The sequence below is a fragment of the Gekko japonicus genome, unplaced genomic scaffold (assembly GCF_001447785.1).
Source record: "Gekko japonicus isolate JY-2015 unplaced genomic scaffold, Gekko_japonicus_V1.1 scaffold27, whole genome shotgun sequence".
Classification (NCBI taxonomy): domain Eukaryota; kingdom Metazoa; phylum Chordata; class Lepidosauria; order Squamata; family Gekkonidae; genus Gekko; species Gekko japonicus.
Window position 1 is genome coordinate 1524454 of NW_015172002.1, and position 23613 is coordinate 1548066.

The 23613-nt window shown below is 43.6% G+C and overlaps 1 protein-coding gene across 1 annotated transcript in view; it reads left to right on the top strand.

The window, feature by feature from the left end:
* Positions 1–694: 694 nt before the first annotated feature.
* ZFYVE1 (zinc finger, FYVE domain containing 1) overlaps positions 695–23613 on the top strand; it is a 31725-nt gene continuing 8806 nt past the window's right edge. The window contains exons 1-10 of the mRNA XM_015420082.1: positions 695–859; positions 1378–2228; positions 9115–9619; positions 13383–13597; positions 16800–16906; positions 17559–17667; positions 18078–18175; positions 18284–18401; positions 19340–19510; positions 22451–22653. Of these exons, the coding sequence (XP_015275568.1) occupies positions 1737–2228; positions 9115–9619; positions 13383–13597; positions 16800–16906; positions 17559–17667; positions 18078–18175; positions 18284–18401; positions 19340–19510; positions 22451–22653 (2018 nt within the window). The 5' untranslated portion in view covers positions 695–859; positions 1378–1736. The remainder of the gene's footprint in view (positions 860–1377; positions 2229–9114; positions 9620–13382; positions 13598–16799; positions 16907–17558; positions 17668–18077; positions 18176–18283; positions 18402–19339; positions 19511–22450; positions 22654–23613) is intronic.

The window sequence follows — 23613 nt, forward strand, 5'->3', positions numbered from 1 at the left end:
ATCTACCAGCATGCTGCGCGCATCGGCTTGACCTTTTCCCTGCTCTTCAGCTAGGGACATGTAGTCCGGTTCGTGGTCTGAAAGCGTCCAGCTACCGAAGAAGGAACACTACAATTCCCAGAACGCATCTGGCCCTCCCTGCCTCCTGTCCCACTCGACCATTCACCTTCCTGTCTTAGCTGAGAAAAAAAATAACCCTGAAGTTCCCAGCGATCAGCTGATCACTACTGACAACAAGGGGGAAAGAAGGCGAAAAGCAGGGCAGGGGCTGGCCCCGCTATCCACCGGGGGTGCCAGGTCTGCGTGGTGGGGCTTAGACATGTCGAGAGTCATACCCTAATTCTGAGGGAGGGGAAAGAACGATTCTCCCCCTCCTTTCCAGCTCACAGGAGGAGGAGACTATGATCTGATTCCTTAGTCACTAAGTCTTGCAGAGAGGAAGAGGAGGAGGAAGATGTCTGCTGTTTTGTAAACAATAGATTGGACTATTGGGGTCCCTTTTATTGGCGATCTGTTTTGTTTCTAGACGTGCTTTTATCGTTTTGTCTATTCATTCTTCCCCCACGATGTTGTTTATGGGAAGCTTTATTGTAGAAATAGTATGTAATATAAAATATTTTCTTATCCTGGTTTAAAGTAGTGTAAGGTAGCTTTCAGTTCAGTAGCTGTGATATACATTATCTATCCTGATATGGATTATAGATGTTTGTTGTGGTTCAGGATAAGGTCTTGTCTTGAGAGCAGTTGAGCTACAAGTGTAAACAAGTGAAGAAATGCAGTCACCCTACTGATTTCCTCTTTCTTTCAGAAGTGGATTTAAAGATTTTAAATAAGTGTCAAATGATCTTGTCTTGAGCAGGTAAGTGGGGAGGTCACCACTGTAAACAAGCTGCTGTTAGTCTGTTGGGTTTAGTAACCTGTTAAATGATAAGCATTGGGGTGAAATACCCTGATCAGATTTGTTTGTGAAAGATGAGTTGTAAAGAATTAAAAGTTGCAATCTTATGCACTCTTACTTAGGAGTAAGCCCTATGGAACTTTACACCTGAGGAAACCTACATAGGATAATACTATGTGGCAATTAGTTTCGTAAAAACCTCTATAAGTACTTTGTGTGATGGCCTCTCTTTTATTAAAAATATGTGCAGTTAAAATAGAGGCTATGTATGAGACAGCATTGCGATAAGAGGACAAAGAAATACTCTGTTTAAGAAAAAGCAGATCTGGTAACTGCCTGCAAATGCTTTGCTTTTTGAAGGAGGAGTTTCACTGTGGGACAAAAGTGGAGGGTCTTCTAACACTGTCTTGTGTTTGGTGTGGATCCTTTGTTTTTCTAATGTTTGCTTTTTCTTTATAATTTTTCTCTTTCTTGTCTAGGTCTCTCAGAGAAGAAAATCTGAGTCACATTCTAGAAACATATCAGATTACTTTTCTGACACAAATCTGACTTAGTTGTAACTTTTAACCTAGAATTTAGTGGGGTCAGTATTGGACCCAGTGTTCAAAGCTGCAGTGTTTACATCTGTTTTAAGGGGGAAATCCACTAGGCATATCATGAGAAAACTGTGATTAATATAAAATTGAGATTAATATATACATATTGAAAGAGAGAAAGAACCTTTGTTGGGTGTCCTCCATGTTAGGATAAATACTAACTTTAGTCCATTGGAAAGCCAATGTGCAAATCTGCTAAAAAATAGAGCAGGTTTCATAAAGCAAACAATCAGCTGTTGGAAATGAGTGCCCAACCTCAAACAGCAGACAAGGGATTAAATACTGCCCTTTTGTGCCAGGAAAGTTATGCTTGCAGTGGAGCAGATGAGGCAACCTTTGAGTGTGATGAGTGTGGTAGTCTGCAGTGCCAGCGGTGTGAAGAAGAACTGCACAGGCAGGAAAGACTACGAAATCATGAACGGACCCGTATTAAAGCTGGTCATATCCCATACTGTGACTCCTGCAAGGGCGCCAGTGGAAATATCATGCAGAGCAATGCCACAAGTACCAGGCAGAGAGCAGTGGTACGGTGCCAGGCCTGCAAAACTAATCTGTGTGTAGAGTGTCAGAAGAGGAGTCATGCTGGTGGAAACAAGCGGAAGCACCCCATTACTGTTTACCATGGTGGTAGACCCCAAGAGGAGGAAGAGGGGATGGATGAAGAGGTCAAGAAGAAGAAGATGACAGAAAATGTTGTAAGCTTCCTCTTGGTGGATGAAACAGAGGAGATCCAGGTGAGCACTGCTGTGAGTTTTGAAAAGTGTGTTTGTGGCAGGGACAGGCTACTCTTGATACTGCTGGTAGGCTAATCAGTTCTGCTTGGTTCGCCTGAGAGGCTCACATCTGCCCTGCCTTGGGGAGCACTCAATGATAACGTCAATGATTTTCTTCTTGGCTCTTACCTTTTCTTGACCCAGGTCCAAAGTCTGCTGTATTCCACTAGCTCAGGTCATTATTCACTGTTTCATATATCATTCTTAAATGGAATCTAGAAGGGTGAAGGTGCTTTTCTCTGCTCGCACAGTAGTTGTATTATGGAGAGTATTAGATTCTACCACAAGAATATTTTACTCACAATAATAATCCCCCTGAACCTGAAATATAAAAATAAACACAAAGTAAACATATATTGTACCTGCTGACATCTGTATACTAGAAATGTCAGAGCCAAGAATTCATCCTATTCAGTGCAATTAAATTACCTTTTCTTGAGTTTCTCAGAAGCAGACATTTATTCAAGTTGCTAGAAAATTCTTTAACATCTCAAGACACTAAGATGAAAAGGTGGGGAAAAAATCAATGGGTTAAGAAGAAAGATGATCCTGTTCTTCTCTAGTATGCTACTCATTTCTGTAGAACAAAATTCAAGTCCAGTGGCACATTAAGACCACTGGACTCAAATTTTGTTCTGTTGCTTCAGACCAACATGACTACCCACCTGAAACTAAGTTCTGTAGTCTGCTATTACTGCCCATGGAAATAAGTATTACGCTTGAAACATGATATACAAATATTGTACATAGGTAAGTTTACAAAAGGCAGTGTAAAATGGTGTGGTAAAGATAAATATATTCACTTACTGAGGAGGAAGTGCTGTCTGCTTATTATAGCAAGGGACTGGAATGTGATATACCTGATTACTGTTCCTGAGCATGTCAGCAGCTTGATTGGCAGTGAAGATGGCTGCTCCCCCCTCCACTGGCCCTAATCTTGTTCTCTGGCAACAGCTTGACATGCAGACATTTTTCAAGTGTTTTGTCCTGTTGGAGATAAGAAGTAGGAAAAGCTTCAAGCAGCTACATTTCTGGGTGTGAGATTGCTGTTAAAGTGTAAGGTGGCAACCATAACAAAAGGTTGAAAACTGTTTAGAGACTTATACATGCCTGTGATTTTTTTTTCCTGCTTATTGGACAAGCTGGTGGTTGTGTTTTCTCATCTCTGGGTGGAAATGAATTCATGTAAACTGGAGCAGTTCTGTTGGCTTTAAATAGGACTCCTTAGGAGTAAAAAGGTTACAGCTTGTGGAAAGTAGTGGATTTCTCAGTAGAGACTTGAGAGGTTGCAGCAGCTTGGACTTCAGTGTGGAAGACTGTTTTTAGATTTAGTAATTCTATTGTTTGATATATTTCTACTGTTATAAGGGGAAAAGCAGGAAAAATAAAGGAGTATCTTTTTGATGCAATGAAGACAAAAGACGGCAATACAGACAGTTTTCTGTCCTGCTTTTGACAGCTTCCTTGTTTCCACCAATTGCACAAAAAAGCTGGTTTCTTATGCAACAAATGTTAACTGTGTTAATTTTGGCATATATGAGAAGCAGCGCTCCATCCACTGGCTTGCTTATTAGGCTATCTGCAGTTTCTGGGTGGCTTTAACATTGTCAGCCAGCTGTCTGTCATGGCTACAGCACATCTGTTACTTGTTCTATGGGAATCCCTACCAATTATGATTGCCAATTTGCAACCTGGAAATTCTGTCTTAAATGGCTTCACAGCAGCAAAAGCAATTTAAAATGTGGTTTCTCACACCAGCATAGGGTTGCCAAGTACTTACCGCAATCCAGTGGGGGACACATGTTCCCCGGCCAGAACATTTCTCCTTGTAATGCACCATGCCGTCACCAGAAAATGACACTGGACGACGCTCGGGCAATGGGGCTGGAAACTCGATGGTACCATCGAGTTTCTGGCCCCATTGTCAGAGCATCGCCTGGCGTCACTTCCTGGCGATGGCATGGTGTGGCACGTCTGTTGTCCCCGCAGGAATAATCCTGCAAAGACGTCTTTGTTCCCCACCGAATCACAGTAAGTACTTGGGGAGCCTGCACCAGCATCTACCTAAACTCTCTCTTTGGGGCCTGTGAAGAAATGCATTTTTTTCTTTGGAGGTTTGAAATAAGCCAAACCTTCACTCTGAGCTTTAAACGTTTTTTCCTCTCTCTCTCTGGGCAAAGAACAGGCAAGGGGGGGGGGGAGTCAGTCAATGGTTTTCCAGGCTCACCTCAGGTACGTCTTAAGAAATGCTAATAGGTCTACCTAGAGACAATAGGAGGGTCTGGTCTCCTCCCCCCTTCCAAGCAGGGAACAGAGATTTGGAGGTGTTAAATAGTAGAGAGGCTTGAGGAAGCAAATTCTGGAGATTTCAGGAAAAGCTTCTCTGACCTGGCCTGACCTGATGTGGTCAGTGGGTGGAGAAACAGATATGATAAAATCACCTTGCAGCGAGGAGATCTGTTTCTTCAGGTGCTGAGTCCATGAGAGCAGGCGGAACTCTTAGCTGAGGTCTGCAGGGGGTGGCCATTGGCCATGCTGTGGCCTGAAGAGCTGAAGAGGTCTTTAGGTAATGGTAAATCTGTAGAGATCTGTAACTTCTTAAGCTAAAGGTGCCTGTCTTATATTTTAACATCTGATGGGGCATGTATAGAGAGAGGGACAGATAAACTGCATTTTGCCTATTTCTCTTGAATTCCTTGCTCAATCTGGTGCTGTGCTAAAAGTATGCTTGTGAATATTCTCTTTTTAATAAATACTTTGTGACTTTGGATGCTGGGACCAGTGTTCCCTCTAAGCAGAGTTAGCATGAGCTAGCTCACAGTTTTTTAGCCTCTGGCTTACACATTTTTGTTCTAGCTCAGGAAGGATGGCTCCAGAACAAACTAATTTATGCAGTAGCCACTCACAGCTTTAATGCCAGTAGCTCAGAAAGTAGATTTTTTGCTCACAAGACTCCACAGCTTAGAGGGAGCATTGGCTGGGACTGTACCACATAGACCTCAACTGTCTTGGACACACTATTTTAAAAGGAGCACCTGGGGGAAGGCAGGCAGTAGGCAAGTGGCTACTCCTCCAGGGGGGCACAAGACAGTAAACCATCCCCATGCTGACCAGGTGCTGGGCCGTAAGAGACACAGTAGCAGGGCCTCTGAACTTGGATGGGAAGCTGGGAGTAGATAACTCACTGAAAATGTCGAGACAGTGTGTGACTGCAATAAAAAAGGCCAATGCTATGCTGGGGGTTATTAGGAAGGGTATTGAAAACAGATCAGCCAATATCATAATGCCCCTATATAAGTCAATGGTGCGACCTCATTTGGGATACTGTGTACAGTTCTGGTCACCACACCTTAAGGATATTATAGCTTTGGAAGTGCAGAAAAGGGCAACTAGAATGATAAAAGGGTTGGAACACTTTCCCTAAGAAGAATGGTTAAAGCGCTTGGGGCTCTTTAGCTTGGAGAAACGACAGCTGAGGGGTGACATGATTGAGGTTTATGAGATTATGCATGGGAAAGAGCAGGTAGAGAAAGAGGTAACCTTCTCCCTTTCTCACAATACAAGAACTCGTGGGCACTTCATGAAATTGCTGAGCGGTCGGGTTAGAACAGATAAAAGGAAGTACTTCTTCACCCAAAGAATGATTAACACATGGAATTCACTGCCACAGGAAGTGGTGGCATCAACAAGCATGGACGGCTTCAAGAGGGAATTAGATAAGCATATGGAGCAGAGGTCCATCAGTGGCTATTAGCCACAAGGTATAGATAGGGACTCTGAGGCAGGTGATGCTTTGTATTCTTGATGCTTGGGGGGGTCAATAGTGGGAGGGCTCCTAGTGTCCTGGTCCCACTGCTGGACCTCCTGATGGCACCTGGTATTTTTGGCCACTGTGTGACAGAGTGTTGGACTAGATGGGCCATTGGTCTGATCCAACATTGGCTTCTCTTATGTTCTTATGAGCCCTCACCCTCCCAGTGGGCAAATCCTACAAAAATCAGGTAGTGGTGGTGGATTACCAGAGAGAGAAAAACCTCTCCAGATGTTGAGAAAAACCTTGGAGGGTAGGGCAGAGTATAACCTGCAGTCCAGAGCAGGCCCATTCTGCCACAGGGCTCATAGCCATAAGCTACTGTGAAGGCTGCAAAATAGGTAGAAATTTAGCTAGTGAAGCTTTTCTTGTCCATTGTCTTGCCAGGAAAAGCTTCACCTACTGAATTCTGCCTATCATGCAATTGTTAGATATACAGGAGCCCTGCCGGTAATGCTAACAGTGCAATCCTAAGCAAAGTTACACCATTCTAGATCAATGGGTTAGAAGTGTTTAACTCTGCTTATGACTGGTTGTTTTAAATGCTGTAATTCCCTACCTTCTTGTTAAAGTGCAGATTTGGACCTCAATTGGACCTCAAAGCATCAGTCAGGCATTCATATGTACTTCCTGAGCCCAAACCGGCTAAGAGAAGCATGTAGTTAAGTCCCGTGCACACTGGCTCACTCTTGTCAAAGAGCTGTTGTACTAATTAATTCTAAAGGTAAAGGTAAAGATTCCCTTGCTCAAAAGCCAGTTGAATCTATGGTTGCGGTGCTCATCTCCGTTTCAAAGCCGAAGAGCCAGCGCTGTCCGAAGACGTTTCCGTGATCATGTGGCCGGCATGACTAAAAACCAAGGCGCACGGAACGCTGTTACCTTCCCACCGAAGTGGTACCTATTTATCTACTTGCAGTTTCTTGCTTTCGAACTGCTAGTTTGGCAGGAGCTGGAACTAGAGACGCTCACTCCGTTATGTGGCACACTCGGGTCTCGAACTGCTGAACTACCGACCTTCCACAGCCTGCAGTTCAGCGTCTTAACCACTTGAGCCACCGCAGCTCCAATTAATTCTAAAGACAGGAACAAAAAGGTTAAATTTTAGGAAGCTATTGGGATCACTTTATAAGTAAACTGAAACCAGGGTTTGCTACTTATGGCTTCCAAACTGTGAATGATGTATATATGTTAGAACTATTAAAATAGAGTGAAAACCAAGAAATAAATCTTTGTCCTGTTGCTAAGGTGTGGCATCCTTAGGCAGGATGAGAAATCGTCAAAGGGCTGTGTGCGTTGTTACTACCCTTGGCTTCAGTACCAGGAAAGGATGCTGAACTTCCTGGCAGAATTTCACCTTTTTGAAGCCCAAAGAAAGCCTTCAAACTCCTGTATCTGCCCTTGAAAGAAATGTGAATATTCCTGTCAATGTTTAAAATGTAGAGATAAGGAGGAAACAAGGAAACCTTGAAATCCGGCTGTTAACCTGTTCACTTTTTTCCAAGTGAAAAGATTTGCATTGGGGGCATGAAGGTAAAGCAGTGCACATTTTCATTGCTAGTGGTAGAACAAAGTTTGAGTTCAGTGGCACCTTTAAGACCAACAAAGTTTAATTCAAGGCATGAGCTTTCGCCATTGCTAGTGGTGTCACTTCCATTGTAAGAGTGTTTATTATTATCATTTGACATACATATGGTTGAGCACATGATCACTTTTTAACACTATTCACTATTTATTGGTTCACTCAACATCATTAAGGTGAAAGGAAGTCGAACCTTGCCTCTAAAGAACTGCCATTCAATGGTAGAAAATTTTATATAGCTTATATAGCCCGATCCACGCATGCAGCCAAATGAGGTAGTGGAGTGGCTGAACCTCTTACACTGGGTTTTCAAGGCAAGAGATGTTCAGAGGTGGTCTGCATTGCCTGCCTCCTCACTAACCAGGGGCGACTGCTTAACGTCTGAGAGCTGATGAGATTGGGCTAGCCTGGGCTATCCAGGTCAAGGTGTACTTCGTTCAGGGGACCATAAAAAAGAATGCCCCCCCCCCAGTTGCAGATTGAATTGGTACAACTCATTCCATCATTACAGGCCTCTGTCATCTAATTCTGCTGCATTTGAATACCCAGCCTCTATTATACAGAGTAGAGATTTTGACTGGAAAATACACAGTTTGGGCTCATGATACAGGGGGCTAGAAATAGATCCTTTCAAAATAATGCTATCTTTTGCTAAGAGAAGGATCAGGAAAATGTAATTTATTTATTTATATTTGCTTTACCCAAAATAATTGTCTTTGTTGGAAATTCTGCATGGAACAAATACGTCTGGAGTTGAATGTTTCTAATTCAGGATCTTGATATTTTTTCAATGACTGACTGGAGATGGAAAACTGCCAGTGGCTGAATTGCTAGAACTCAAACTAAAACGAGGCTGTGGTGGGTGGCAGCCTCCCTGGCTTAAGAGCTGTGGCTTAAAAGGAGCCACTTCCTGGTTCACATCTGTGCGATTCTTCAGAACACACTGCTGGGACCAGAGTTACTTGTTTACAGAAAATGGCTGTGACATCTTCTTACTAATTTAGCTGTAGCAGCTGTCAACTATACATTTTTATCCTTTGAAGGTTGATCTTTGGAATGTGCTGCATATGACTTTATCCATTAGCTCAAAGGCTGTCAATGTATCCAGAGCCTTTAATGGCTATTTGGCCACAATTCAGGGAAGGTTTTTTTGTTTTTTAATCTAGGCCATACATAATGTGAAACTGCTTGTTGCTTTCTTTGTGGTGGGCCAGGAATGAGATCTTGATCGTAATGTGCTAAGTACAAAGCAGAGGCAAAAAAGGGGAGAGGGGCACTCTCCAAAGATGTCATGAAACTCTCTTTCACGAGAATTTTGCTGAACCTGAGTGTTACAGTTTCCATTAGAGTTACACGTTATGTCTGTGGAGCTGCATAGCGTTGGCTGTGGAGCCAACAAGGGTTGGCTCTTACTGTTTCAAAATTCTAATACGAACTTCCTTTTCTTACATTGGAAGGTGGCGAATGAAGAAGAATTTATCAGGAAACTGGACTGCAAACCTGATCAACACCTCAAGGTTGTCTCAATTTTTGGGAACACTGGGGATGGCAAATCCCATACCCTTAACCACACTTTCTTCTACGGCCGTGAGGTTTTTAAAACCTCTCCAGCCCAGGAGTCCTGTACAGTAGGTGTCTGGGCAGCCTATGACCCTGTCCACAAAATGGTGGCAATTGACACAGAGGGTCTGCTTGGAGCTACAGTGAACCTGAGTCAGAGGACCCGGCTGCTTCTGAAGGTCTTGGCCATTTCAGATGTCATCATCTACCGAACGCATGCTGACAGGCTTCACAATGATCTCTTCAAATTTCTCGGAGATGCCTCTGAGGCATACCTAAAACATTTCACTAAAGAGCTGAAGGCAACCACAGCCCGTTGTGGTCTGGATGTTCCCTTATCAACTCTGGGTCCCGGAGTCATTATCTTCCATGAGACTGTATACACACAACTACTGGGTGCTGGTGAGTAGATGAATATCTGGTGCAACGTGGATAATTTGGGATGAATCCGTGGCATGGTAGGTATTGCTTAGGGTTGCCATGTGAAAGATGTGGGTTTCTGTCCTAGGATCAGAAAAGTAGAAGTATATGGAACTGGACATAAAATGTGCCATTGTTCACCGTATGTTAATGGCAGTGTGTAAGGACTTTCTTCACACTGAAAAAGCAAGCAACTTTCCTTGCATTTTTCAGCAGACACTTTGTTCTGAACATTTTGGAAAGTCGTTTAGTGGCCATTGTACTGACACCCCTTCCCCCATGAGAACACCTAATGCATATTCAGGGTCCTGTTATTATTTCTTCTGCTTAATTTGAGGCCCTGTGCTGAGATTTCAAGTGGAGTGTTAAGAGCAGGGGTCCCCAACATGGTGCTTGTGGGCAGGGCCAGGTAGGAATTTTGCCCAGCAAGGCTTCTTATTGGCCATTGGAAATTTAATTGCCTGTGCAGATTTTTTTTAAACGTTGCTTTGGGAGCAGCTGCCACCATAGCACAAGGATCTTTACTATGTGACTGAAGGTCAGCTGCTGTAGCCGTTTTGTGACTGTCTCCACCTCCAGCAGCAGCCATTTTGTGGCAGCCATTTTGCAGCTATGCCCACCACACAGTGTCAGAATTCTGAAGGTTCCCACAGACTCAAAATGGCTGCAGACCCCTGGTCAAAAGTATGGTGATGATGTCCTACTATGCATTTTCCCCCTGTCCATTCTACCTGCGGACTTGGCACTCACTAGGGGCCACTTTCCACACTGCGCAGCAACGGACCAGGTTTACCATGGAATTTACATGCTTCAGGGAGTCAGAGCCATCTTGCTGTTGATCCTTTACATTTTTTAGATGTGCACTTGAAAAAAATATAAGGTGTGTCTGGGATTGGGGGACACACCTTGTCACTGCCCAACATGGGAGAAAAGCCCAGCCATCCTGATAACCATGCTACAGTTTGGGAACTTTAAGGGCCCTACTGCCACCATCGGGGGCAGTTATTGCCTCTTGAAGTCGGGGGACGAGGGGGTGAAGCAGGAAAAAGCCACCTGATTAGGGTTGTCAGGTCTTCCCTGGCCACCGGTGGGTGATGGGGGGATAGAGTTGCCATACCCAAGTTGGGAAACTCCTAGGGATTTGGGGATGGAGCCTGGGGAGGAGAGGGACCTCAGTAGGGTACAAAGCCATAGAATTCACCCTCCAAAGCATCCATTTTCTTCAGGGGATCTGATCTTTGTAGTCTGGAGATGAGCTGTAATTCCGGGGGATCCCCAGGTCCCACCTGAAGGCTGGAATCCTCACACCTGATTGATTTCTTCACTCTTGGTCTCCCGTGAGATTTTCTCTTCTTGTAAGAGGTGGGGAGGATCAAATGAGCATATGCAGCTCACTACACTAGCCCTCACAAGGGTCCAGACTGAGGGACAATGAGAAGGGCAGTACTGGTCTGTCTCCAGGCTATGGGAGAGAGGCTGAGGAGAGGATAAATAAGGTAACAAAAACCCCTTCCCTCCATATTTGTGTCCCTGCAGGCCCCAAGGGAGTCTCAAGGCAGGGGTGATGGATGGGGATTTAGACGCTCCCTAGACTCAAAATAAAACTGGCCAGTCAATGGGACCAACGTCCATATGATTAAAATCAGGGCCTAAATACGTAATATTGAGGTTGGGCTTCCCCAAAAAGGCTATTCCTTCTCTTCTTTCCCCATTCCTTGTTTCTTCCTTTTAATAGTTTCATGCTAGCGATATTAAGCTCTATGCAATCTACGTTACCTTCTCTGGGGTATGCATGGATAACATGGCTTATGTCAGGAGACACGCGTTGTTCCCTGCTGAATGCACCTGCTTCCATAGGTGCAGAGCTGGGGAAGCCTCCTTTTTCCCTGTGCCTCCAGAAGCTCCTGTTGTCAAGCAGCCGTTTGTATGCTGAATCTGGCAGCTGCGTCTTCCTGACCACAATGTTCTTGGCAAAAGGCTAAGACCAAAGAATTTTGCTCAGTCTTTCCCTGCCCTTATTTTTCTGTTAAGCAACAAATATAATTGGAAAAGGAACTAGCCAGCACTTTGATGCCACGTCCTTGTCTTGTTCCATAAAATTAAATTACCCAAGAAGGCAGGAATGTGTGTCCTGCAGGCAGGTATAGTCAGATGCTGTTACTGGTAATGCCAGCAACCAATAGTGACAATAAACAGTAGATATGTAGACTGCAAAGACTGTCAGTGTTTGGACACAAAAGTGACAATAGGACAGTTTAGAATTTTGGAAGAAAGATCCATGCCAGTTGTTAAGATGTACTATGTTCTCATTAGGACATATCCTTGAAAAATGGATTCGATCTGTACCTCATTCTGAGGGCCACCCTCAGTTAGGGTTTCTCTTCTGGCCTTTGTAGTGAACAAGTTCACATGAACTGATCTGTATGGAAAAGTTCCTCATGGTGTCTGCACAGAGATTGTAAGCACTGTCTCTCACAAACTTGGTGCTGGAAACTGGCATATCTTTCTGTAGGCAGTTTCATGCCTAAGCATCCAGACATTTGGTTGCAACCTTGTGCATTAGCCTCGCTAGGGCTTATGAATAATGTTGCTTCCACATGGATGTCTTGCTCCGTTTTGTCACCAGAACTGGAGTGGGAGTTTTTTTCCTTTTTGGAGTTTCCACTTACTGGGTTTTCCAATAGTTTGCTTTGATGTTTTCCAAATGTCGTTTGATATGACCTTTTGTTTGCATGCATTGTATACAGAAAGGTGCACATTTTTGAAGTTCTACCCACAACACTATTTTCCTTGCTGCAGCCTTCCACAGCTGCCATCCCCCCCCCCTCTTGTGCCACTGGAGGGCATTGTTAGGGTTTTTAATGTAATCACTGATGGCTAGATCTCTTTAATGTTATGGTGCTCAATTGCCATGATCTACAAGGAATGAGGAATTCTCTGCTTTCATTTTTAAAAAGTAAGTATCTAGCTCTGTTGTTGCAGAAATACACCTTTCCACTTATATCTCCACACCAAAAAGGGCTAGATAATTGTTTGTTTAAAATATTTATCTCCCACCTTAGCACCTCAAATGCAACATAGCTAACAAACCAAGAGTTGTAGGGAGACGAAACCATCATAGCAATTCATCGACGAGATAAAAGCAAATACCCAAAGGGAGCTCTGACTCTCAAAAGCTTATACCCCCCAAATCTTCCTGGTCTCTAAGTTTGCTTCTGGATTCTTATCTGGTTCTACTGCAGACCAATATTGCTACCTTCAAAAGCTAAGGTAAAAAATATATATATGCAGGTTAAAACTTTCTGGGCTGCTGGTGGTGGTGTTTTGAGGCGAAATTTTAAGGAACCAGCCCATCATGGCAGTAGATCATTAATCATTATAATGCTATAACACAATAGCAATTACTGATTTTTTTAAAATCCTTCTGGTGGAGCAGAGGCGGCAATATGGCAGCTGTTGGTGGACAATGCCTTCAAAAGCTTTAACTTACCACATGTATATTAGAGAGACCTTTTAGGTATTTTCTGGACAATTTCCTCAGGGCCCAGACACATTTTTTTAGAGTGCAAAAAACAAAACATAGTGGGAAAAGTCCTTAGAATCAGTTTTCAGTATAACTTTGACTATCCCATCTTTAATGCATGTAACTATCTCTTAAAAGATTACAAAAAGTCTGTATTGTTTGTAAGAATGATGTAGTTTAACAGCAGTTGTTCATGTTTTGTTTATTGTTTAATATACTCAGATCATCCTTCTGAGGTGCCTGAGAAACTCATCCAGGATCGGTTTCGGAAACTAGGCCTCTTCCCTGAAGCTTTCAGCTCAATCCATTACAAAGGAACAAGGACTTACAACCCCCCAACAGACTTTTCTGGACTCAGGCATGCTGTGGAGCAGCAGCTAGAAAATAATACCACCCGTTCTCCCCGCCCTCCTGGAGTTATCTACAAAGCACTCAAGGTGGGTTAGAAATTATGGATCACTATTGCTGCCTAGTAGAAGCTGTCCACATTCCCTGATTGAGGCCTAAATCTTTAGCTCCTACCCATTATTCATCTATGTCAGTTTGTGCCCTGGTGACAGATGGCTATCTTCCAATTTGCAGATTCTTTTAGCCTCATTATTATTGTTATAAGGCAGGATCACATATAGACCTTGTACCCATAGATCAGCAAGAGTACCTGCTCCAAGGCTTCCTAGCCAGTCTAAACTGGGGGAGATTTGCTTGAAGATTGCTTCTAAGGGTTCTAGGGTGTGTGCAAGCTTACCACTGATGTTTACTTTCTATGCTTCTATAATAACTTTATTGTTCCACCTGCACACCAATTCCAGTTGATAAAGAACCAGGCTAGAAGAAACTTTGGATTAGGTTTGCCCATGTAAATTTTTCTTCAACAAATCTAGTTTTTATAGATTATGTAACCCAGAAGCTTAGTCTCTGAAGCTTAGTGCTAGTCAGAGGTCATTTCGGGGGGGATTGCGGGGGATCGCAGTTCCCCCGGGTGAGGTACGGGGGCGGGGCACATGACGAAGCCCCGCCCCCCGCTTCCGGCCACCCCGTTTCCGGCCCTCATTCAGCCAGGAGGAGGCAGGAGAAGAGGGAGGGTAAGTTGCTTCCTCCCTGCCTCTCCCCACCCCTGCCTGCCTGGGGCCAGGGAGGGCCTTCGCGGGGCTTCCTTGCACTTCCGCCGGCCTTGCAGGTCCACCGCCAGGCCCCTCATGGGTGTGTGGCCTTATGACACACTTCCGGTGATGTCAGGGGGGGGTGGCATATGCTAATGACTTATGCTAATGAGTTCCCCTAGCTCTTTTTCTATGAAACGACCCCTGGTGCTAGTGATAACCCATGTACTATGAAATGCATAAGCAAGCCAGGACCATGCCATTGTAGTACAGTGGGAAAGGTCTGCATTGTTGCCAGGGTAACTGAGAGTAAAGATAAGGTCTCCAGGTAACAGCCTACTTTCTTGTCACACCTTGATTTTTCTCAGATCCCTTAAATGGGGAGATGCTTTTTGTGTGTAGTTAAGCAAAGATGTGACACCTGGAACTAGTGGCAGTCTAGAGCATGGCTCTTGAGGGGAAAATATAAGGGTTGATAAAAAAAGGTATAAGAACAGTGTCTTGTGTATTTTCAGAGAAGGATGGGAGAAGGAGGAGTTTTACATTCTTCTCTCCAGCTCTACTCTCTTGTTCACTCCAGCTCTACTGTCTTGGTATCACTGTTTTCTATACACATACACCCATTACCATGAGTGTCCACAAAATCAGCTCAAGGTTATATTCATCCATGTTCATTTGTTGAATATCTATTTATGGATGGATTGTGATATATACAATTTTTAACCATAAGATGTAATTTCTTAGTGGGAGGAGACAAGGTGTCCATCTTAATTATAAGCCATCTCTTCACATAGACTTTTGTATCCAAAGTGACTTCAGTGGCTTTAATAACTGTGCATGAGGGAGTGACTTGTAAGGTACAGCCAAATAAGTGGGGTGCTTTATGTTTCTGTGGAAATTTCTTCATTTTATAGATCAGCTGTTTCACAAAATGAACAACAATGATTGAATGCCATTGCCAATATAATACAAGCTTGGCAATTTAAAAGTTATGATTAATGGTTTTTAAGGTGATTATCCATAGGATCATATGGGAGAATACCTGCATGTTTTATTGATTTTTATACAGTGGCAGAGGGATAAAACAACTGCTTAAAAAGTTATGAATTCACTTGATTGGCTGTGCAGATCAAATCAAAATCAAAGCTAAAGTTGTTATTTGTATCTCTCCTCTCACATGGTGGAAACGATACTGTAATCACCAATCTGATATGGAACATAATAAGTAGTGAAAGTGATGCTCTGAAGCATGACAGTCAATCTGAGGTACCCAGTGTGACCTCCGTGGAAGAGAGTTAACTGATGAAATAAATGAGTGGACAACCATGTCTGTGGCATATTATGCATAACGCTTTGGGAGTAGTGAAATCAGTATGTCAGTAGTTTTCAGTGCTTTTGATCCCCCCCCCCTTAATTTTAAACAATGTAAGGGAAGTCACATGCTGCAAATAGGCTGGAGAATTTGAATGGATAAGGAATATGGACAGAAATTCTCAGGCCCCTAAGAAATTTAACAATCTTTTCAGTCCTTGCACCTAAAAATCTGATTCTGACCTCAAAATATTTAGTGCCGATGCCAAGGAACTGGAAACCTTTCTGCAGTTTTGGGAGCAAGAACAATTGTTGCTATCCGGGACTGAGGAATAATCATATTCTGCTTCACTTTAGTGATTTTACAAATGGGGGAGCCTATGAGACTTGTGGGATGGTGTCTCATTCTTCCTGCCGCCACTCACTTGCCAGGCCAGCTGGCCCGCCCACCTGCCTGCCGGTAGTGCTGCCGCCACTGTGTCCCCCTGCCTGGCTCACACAGCTGTTGGAGGGGTGCTGTGATGGCTCATGCTCCCCCTCACCTGCTGACTGCCCACCTGCCTCACATAGTGGTGTATTTTATTTATTTATTTATTCGACTTGTATCCCGCCCTCCCCGCCAATTGGTGGCAGTGGTGGTTCCTGCTCCTCCTCTCCTGCCTATCCATTGTATTGGGCTGCAGCCTTTTCCCCTGGCTTCCTTATCCTTACCAGCAATTCGAAGGGCAGGGGGACACAGAGACAGATGGCAGCTCCACTAGAAAGATGGCAAAAAAAACCCCAGCCTGGTGAGGAAGGGATGGGGGTGGCTGAGGAAGGTTGCTTCACCCATTTCACATGGGACAGTTGCTCCCATTAGAGGAGAAAGAGCTTTCCCTCAGAATGGTGGCCGTTTCCTCCAGCACCATAATGTTTAAACATTTTTTTAAAATGTGTGTGTGTGGGGGGGGTGCTGTACAAATATCTCCCTATTCTTTACCTGATCCCAGTGTGTGGATTTAACAATCCATACATCAAGGTCCTGGTTCAGAATTAGATATCGGGTTCTGTAAGCTGTTTTGTAGATTATCAAAACTGTTTTCAATAAATACATTTGGAAAGGCAGCCCCAACGGCAGTAATGGAAGAATTACCAGCCCCACAGGAAGCATGTCATTTATATCTATCTTTCTTAAAAAAAACCCTAAAGGTTGATTTGATGTCGTGGCTTCTCTTGCATTCTCCTGCAGGCCCTGAGCGATCGGTTCAGTGGTGAGATCCCAGATGATCAGATGGCCCACAGCTCCTTCTTTCCAGACGAGTATTTCACCTGTTCCTCTGTGTGTCTCAGCTGTGGGTAGGTGGATGCAGATCTGTCAGTGATCTCTTTGATTAAGATCTACAGTGCCAGATTATACGGTTCATTGTGCTGTAAGGGTTATAGCACCAAGGACATCATCCAGTTTTGATACACAGTTCTCTGCCACAGTCCCTTAAAGGGTATGTTCAGAATTTGGCTGCTTTTTCTCACCAAGCCATTCATGCTGAAAATGGGTCACAGGGATGTCTGCAAGGGGGAAAAAATCCAAAACAATGAATTGGATTTTGACATTATTATCTTATTTATTTCATGTATGTCCTGCCTCTATACTATCATGAAACTCGAGGCAATATCAGTGTGCTTCCCTCCAGGCACTGGCCAAACTCAGACCTGGTTGGCTTCTGGGAAGTTGCTGCATCACATCCCCATTCTAAATGAGTGTGAATACTTTTTCCTCTTTTTCATACTTGGTGGAATCTTTCATTCTTGTGTTCTCTCTCTCTTGCTCTCTCTCTCTCACACACACACAAGTGCACACAGAGACACAGAGGGAGGTTTATTGACTCAATGACAGTAGGAAAACTCTCTAAATGAGCCTCTGCCCAAGTTTCTGATGTTGTACTGAAATTTGTTTTGCTGATATTCAGGATTTTCTCTGAACTTTTCTTTGCTTGATTTGAAATTCCAGGTGCGGATGTAAGAACAGCATGAACCACGTGAAAGAGGGGGTTCCTCATATAGCCAAGAGTCGCTGTCGATATACCCATCAATATGATAACAGAGTGTATACCTGCAAGGTCAGTGGAGCAAGCAAACTGGGAGATGCAGAAGGTTGTACATAAGCTATAGCAGACTTGTACAACTTGTAACCCACCAAACTGATGATGGTCCCTCATCCTGTCAGGTTCGTGACATACACCCCCTCTCATTCCTGCAGTCCCAGGCAGGCAAGAAGAAACCCCCAAGAAGTATTGCGCCCTTGATGGGGAACAAGTTAGGCAGTTTCTATCTTGTATTGAGGAATCGTAATGTAAATTTGCAGCTTTTCTTTTTAATGTTGTTATGGTTTCATACAGATGTTCACATAATGGGAATTTCAGTTTGCCCCCATTTGGAAAATAGTTTCTTGGAAAGCAAACTTCCTCTTCGTGTGCACACAAAAACTGTCCTTTGGGATTTGAACTTTAATGGATCTCTTCCATTCCAGGCCTGTTATGAACATGGGAATGAGGTTAGGGTGGTGCCAAAAACATCTGCTTCCACTGATTCCCCTTGGATGGGTCTTGCCAAGTATGCCTGGTCAGGGTAAGTAAGGGAGTGCGAAAGGACTGTTGTCTTCCTTGCTTTATAAACTCCTGTTCTTGTCACTTGTCGGGGTGTGCTTGAGTGATTGCCTCTTTTTCCTGGCTGCAGGTATGTGATAGAGTGCCCCAACTGTGGAGTTGTGTACCGCAGCAGACAGTACTGGTTTGGGAACCAAGATCCTGTGGACACGGTGGTGAGGACAGAAATTGTGCACGTCTGGCCAGGAGTAAGTCTGTTTGTGTGGACTAGTTGTTTCCCTAGGCCCACAGAAAGAAAGTGTTCAGACTGTCACAGTGATAAGCTTTTTGTCCCTTCAGTGTTAAAACAGTTTCATTCCAGAAGTTGTGCACTGCATATCTAGATGTTTAAAAGCTTAGCTACACTTTGAAGCATGGATTAGAAAGCCTAAGAAGTCTCTGTTTCCCAGACAACAAAAGGGTTTGCTGTATTACACACTCTTCTTGCCTCCTCTTTAGAATGCTGCCATGTCTAGGACATGGATTTCAAAGCAGAGAGAAGAGTGGATTGGGTCCTCACTCGTACAAATGACAGGCGTTTTCAGAAGCAGATCTTGCCCGTATTCCCTGAAACTTTGTGCAATGTACCACTTGGCATGGGGGCTGCAGTGAGGAGGAAGAACTGGATAAAAATCACTGTCTTTTATTCATCCACGGTGAAGCAAACTTGGCTCCAGGCTTGCTCAGCTCATGCAAGGGGAATGGAATTCACTTGTGTCCCCCCCCTTTTTTACTGCAACCCCCCCTCCTCTTCCTGTGCTGCATGATCTGGATCTGGAGGGTCCCTGAGTCCTCAGCAGAGGATGTTTGGGAAAGTGAGGAAGAGCCCTTCCACAGCCTCCTTCAGTTTGGGGAAGTTAGAATCCAGTTCAAGGAGCACAAAATACGTCGGAACCTTTTGTGTCCTCAGTTAGAGCCATTGTTTTGAAGTCCTCAAAAGAAAGTTGCATCGTGTTGCGAGACATCATGGTCAGCAGTGGGAGTCTTATTTACAAGGACTGTATTTGTATCTGGTTGTACCAGTAAAACCATCCCTGGTCTCCACAGGGTGGCATACATCTTCCCGTGTTTGCTTTTTAATGGAGGGTGGCATATCAGAAGCAGGCTCACATGATTAGATCGTACCAAGTGTCCACTTCTCTTGCAGATGGATGGATTTCTGAAGGACAACAACAATGCTGCCCAGCGCCTCATAGACGGGATGAACTTCATGGCGCAGTCAGTGTCAGAGCTCAGCCTGGGACCCACAAAAGCTGTGACATCTTGGCTGACAGACCAAATTGCTCCAGCCTACTGGAAACCCAATTCCCAAATTCTGGTATCTAACAGCCACTATACTTGCATGCTGATCAGAAACCTGCCCCTATTTACGTGGTAGTGTATTCACTTTCCACAACTTCTCCATGTCCCAAAATGATGAAAATTATGGTTTGATTTGATGAAGATCTTTTGTGTGCTAAACATCTGTTGCCCTCAGTGTTTTTTAGCCTTGCAGATAACTGCTTGCCTGGGGAGAGTAAACATGCCCAAACAAGACAGTCCTGTATGCAACTTCCCAAAAGAGTCCTCTCATTTTCCTCTTGTTTCCCGAAGAGTGAGAGGAACAGCTAGGCATTCCATGTCTAAAGCTACATACTAGTGGGCTTTTTCCTCCTCCTTGGTGAGGCAGGAAGCGGGGGGGAAATCCAACTTGGTACCTCTGGAGCAGATGCTCTGTCTTATGTAGGACAGAGAAAGGAATAAAAGGAGAGTCCTGCCAGTCTTGGTGCATTTGCCTAGCTGGGTAAGTCCTGCAGTGTTGGCTTCTTGTCTTTCTGTCTCTCTCCCCCTGCTGAAGAGAGAGGGACAGAAGGGCAGTGTTATACCTGGCAGACCTGTTCTGTTCTTCACCTGGGCTGAGCCAGCCATTTAGCTACGTTTGCCTCTTCCTTTTAAGCAAGAGAGTATACAAGCCCATGGTGTGCCTTAATAGAAGGAACGAGCTGGCCACTATGATGATCTCGCCCTCTTCCCTCCTTTACATTCAGGATTTTCCTTTCTATCTTCTTTCTTGTTGAGCAGCCCTTTTACCTATTTTCTTCTTTTTTGTTTGTCTATCACTGTCCCAACGAGTCACTATATATATATTGATGCTGGCCCAGCCTAGGCAAGTGAGGGAAGAGACAAAATCACCTTCTTATAGTCTGCTTTTGAAATGGCACAAGAGGCTTTTGAAAGTTTAAAATAAACAAAATGTTTTCTTGAACTTGGAGGAGAAAAGGTCAGGTGGAATCAGGTGTAAGATGTATGAGGTGAACAAACAGATAATAAAATTGAGGTAACTTTGTAGTCACACAAACACTAGATAATTTGTTGCTAACAAGTAAGTGTTTCTGCTATTCAACAAGGTCTTTGAAATGTTGAGGCTTTCTTTTTATTTTCTTTTTAAACACTCAAGCATAGGTTTCTGAGTTTCACCAACATGTAACATATAGAAGGCAGGAATATACAACTAAGTTCCCAAAATCCTTCTTGATACATAGACTCAGGGATTACTCCTCATTACTAGAAGCTATTTCCCTTTTTTGTTTTTGTTTGAATGAGGATCCTCCTCGATCTACTCACTCTCTTAGCTTCCTTCCCAGTCCATAGTCAGTGCCACCCTGAGCCTTCGGGGTAGGGCGGGAAATAAATCCAAAGATAAATAAAAAAATTAAAAAACTGTCTCTTCTTCAATTGTCAGTTCCCAACTGTCATTTCTTAACTGATTCTCTCAACAAAATTCCGTTCAAACAGCCTGTCACTCAAAGGTTCTCAGCCTCTGTTAGGCATTAACCCTTAACAGTCTGTCACAGCCACTGTGTGAGAGAGGATGCTGGACTAGATGGACCACTGGTCTGATGCAGCAGGACTCTTCTTATGTTCTTAATGCTTCTGAGGTTACCTGGTGGTCTGGTTTCTCTTTCCTGTTCCCAGGTGTAAAACCTTTACCTCTGCAAGGGAACAGTGACCATTTCTGTTTCTCTGGAGAAAGGGGATTGGGACAGTTCTAGTTCCCTCTTGAATTCTGGAACTAGGGAGAGACAGTATGTCGGGGTGTATGGAGGAGAAAATATTGTGGAATCTCACACTGGTGAATCAGATGATGGGTGACCAATATTGCCCTGCTTAATTACAAGGCTCATGTTAGATGATAAGCCACTGCTATCTCTTTGGAAACCACTATAGTACACTTTTGTTGCACTCAAAGCGTGAGGCTTCAGCATGAAATACTCTGTCTAGACCTCCTTTCTTTGGTGTGTTGTTTCTATATTTTAAGTGAGTTGTCTACTTCTTTCCAGTGACTGGTTACCTACTTGCTAGAAGTACTAGCTTCCATAATCCAGCACTGGTGTATATAGGCAATCTGAACCCTTGGGCTCTGATTCCACATGTTGACAGTGATGGTGAATCTGTCTCTTCCTGTTCAGGTTTAGTGAGCTAGAAACTGGGTAGGTTGGCAACACTAAGGTGACACAATTATGGCCTCAGCCATACCAGCTAGAAAAGCTGCAGGTGTAAATTTTTATTCCTGCTACTGTATTTTGATTTTAAAGTTATCTGCACAAAAATGGAATGAGTTGCATTATGGCATCTGGCTGAAAGGGCACTATATTGAATTGGTGGTGGAACTTCTGTCATACAATGCATTTGTGGCTGCAATGTATCAGGCCTGTAGAACATCCCACCAACCATGTCAGCGCTTGACCATCACCTGGTTTCCAGCCCCCAAGGCAGACACTAAAACCAGGAGGTTTATTGAATCTCAGGTGAGTCACCACACATGGCTGCATTCAGCTTGCTGAATTGCAAAATGTGCAGGCCCCTGCCATGTGCAGTGTGACTTGATTGCTCAGCCCAGAGCCAGCAGCTGCACTGTGGCCCCTAGCTGCTCATGCTAAGCCTTATGGCATTTGTGTCCAAAGAGGTAACATCTGGGACTGCAATAAATGCAGTCCCACATGTGTGTCCCACATGTGTGTAGATCCCCCTGAATTATTGATATTTTCAGAAAATAAACATTAAAGTAAAACCAGACCTCCCCAAATAAGGGGTCGTCACAGGGACCATTGGCCTTTTAGGGAGGGATGTTTGTCCACAGTGGTTCTATAAAAATCATAGTGTCCCTATTTAGATCGGTCAGTTGTGAGACTGAAAATACCCCATCTCCTTCCTTTGTTTTCTTGTATAAGCCAAACAAGAAGATAACCCAACAGGTTCTTTTTGTTTTGTTTTTCAGAACTGCAAAAAATGTGGTATATCATTTAAAGATAATGACACTAAACACCACTGTCGGTCATGTGGTGAAGGTTTCTGCGATGGTTGCTCATCCAAGACCCGCCCTGTCCCAGAGCGAGGCTGGGGACCCACACCTGTGCGAGTATGTGACAACTGCCATGACAGCAGGGGTGTTCAATTAGGTAATCCAGTTATGTCCATATTATCCTACAGCTTTCAGTTAGGGTAATGCTGAGTCTTTTAATGATTGCTATTGCCATCTCCCATTTGAGAACAAACTGTAACCTGGTCCCTCTAGGTGCTGCAATCACAAAAAGGGGCGCAGTGCACAGCAGGATAATAAAGCAGCACAATGCTGGGCTGCAAGGAAGAACCCGGCTCTTCCTGGTTTCCAAATTTCTCGATGTATTAGAATATAAATATTCTTTCTCAGAGGAAACTACTCAACATATAAATTGAATTCAGCCAGATTCCTGATTTCTTAATCTCCTCCAGTTTATTCCAGAGTAAATGTATTTATGCAACAGTTGTAAGACAACATACCATTCATGTTTAATGGTCCTACAGAATAATATACATGGTGTATGCCTTCTGCTAAGGAAGAACATTTATGACTTCTCATCATTCTGGTACTTGAGTTGCTCCATTATTTACAGATGCTCTTACTGTAGCAGCAAGTTGTTCTAGTTAAATAACATGGCATTTCAAAGCAGGTGTCAGAGAATATGAATCAAGATGAAGGAGAAAATCATAAAGGTTTGTTTTTAAAATAGATTACAGTGTTGATCCAGAGTTGGTATCCTGAATCCACAAACATAATGTGCAAGAAATCTCAAGGGTACTAATCACATACTTTAGTTGATTTGTCTGAGGATTACTGTGATCTTACAGTGAATACTGCAGTCATCTTTCCTTTTCCTATATTAATGGGTTAATTGTTATTTACACAGTTCCTTATTCTGAGATGAAACAGAGCTCTAAATTTTGATGGATTCTTCTCTGTGCATTTGGCTCACTTTAGCCTCTGTTCTCTCTCACATTTGTGTACAAACCCAGATGTCTAAGCAGATACCCCAGGATAACCAATCTGCTATTCATGCAGTTTGGTTTAGATCCAGGGTGTATACTTATTAAACTGATGGGAAGATACCAACCTAGATATAT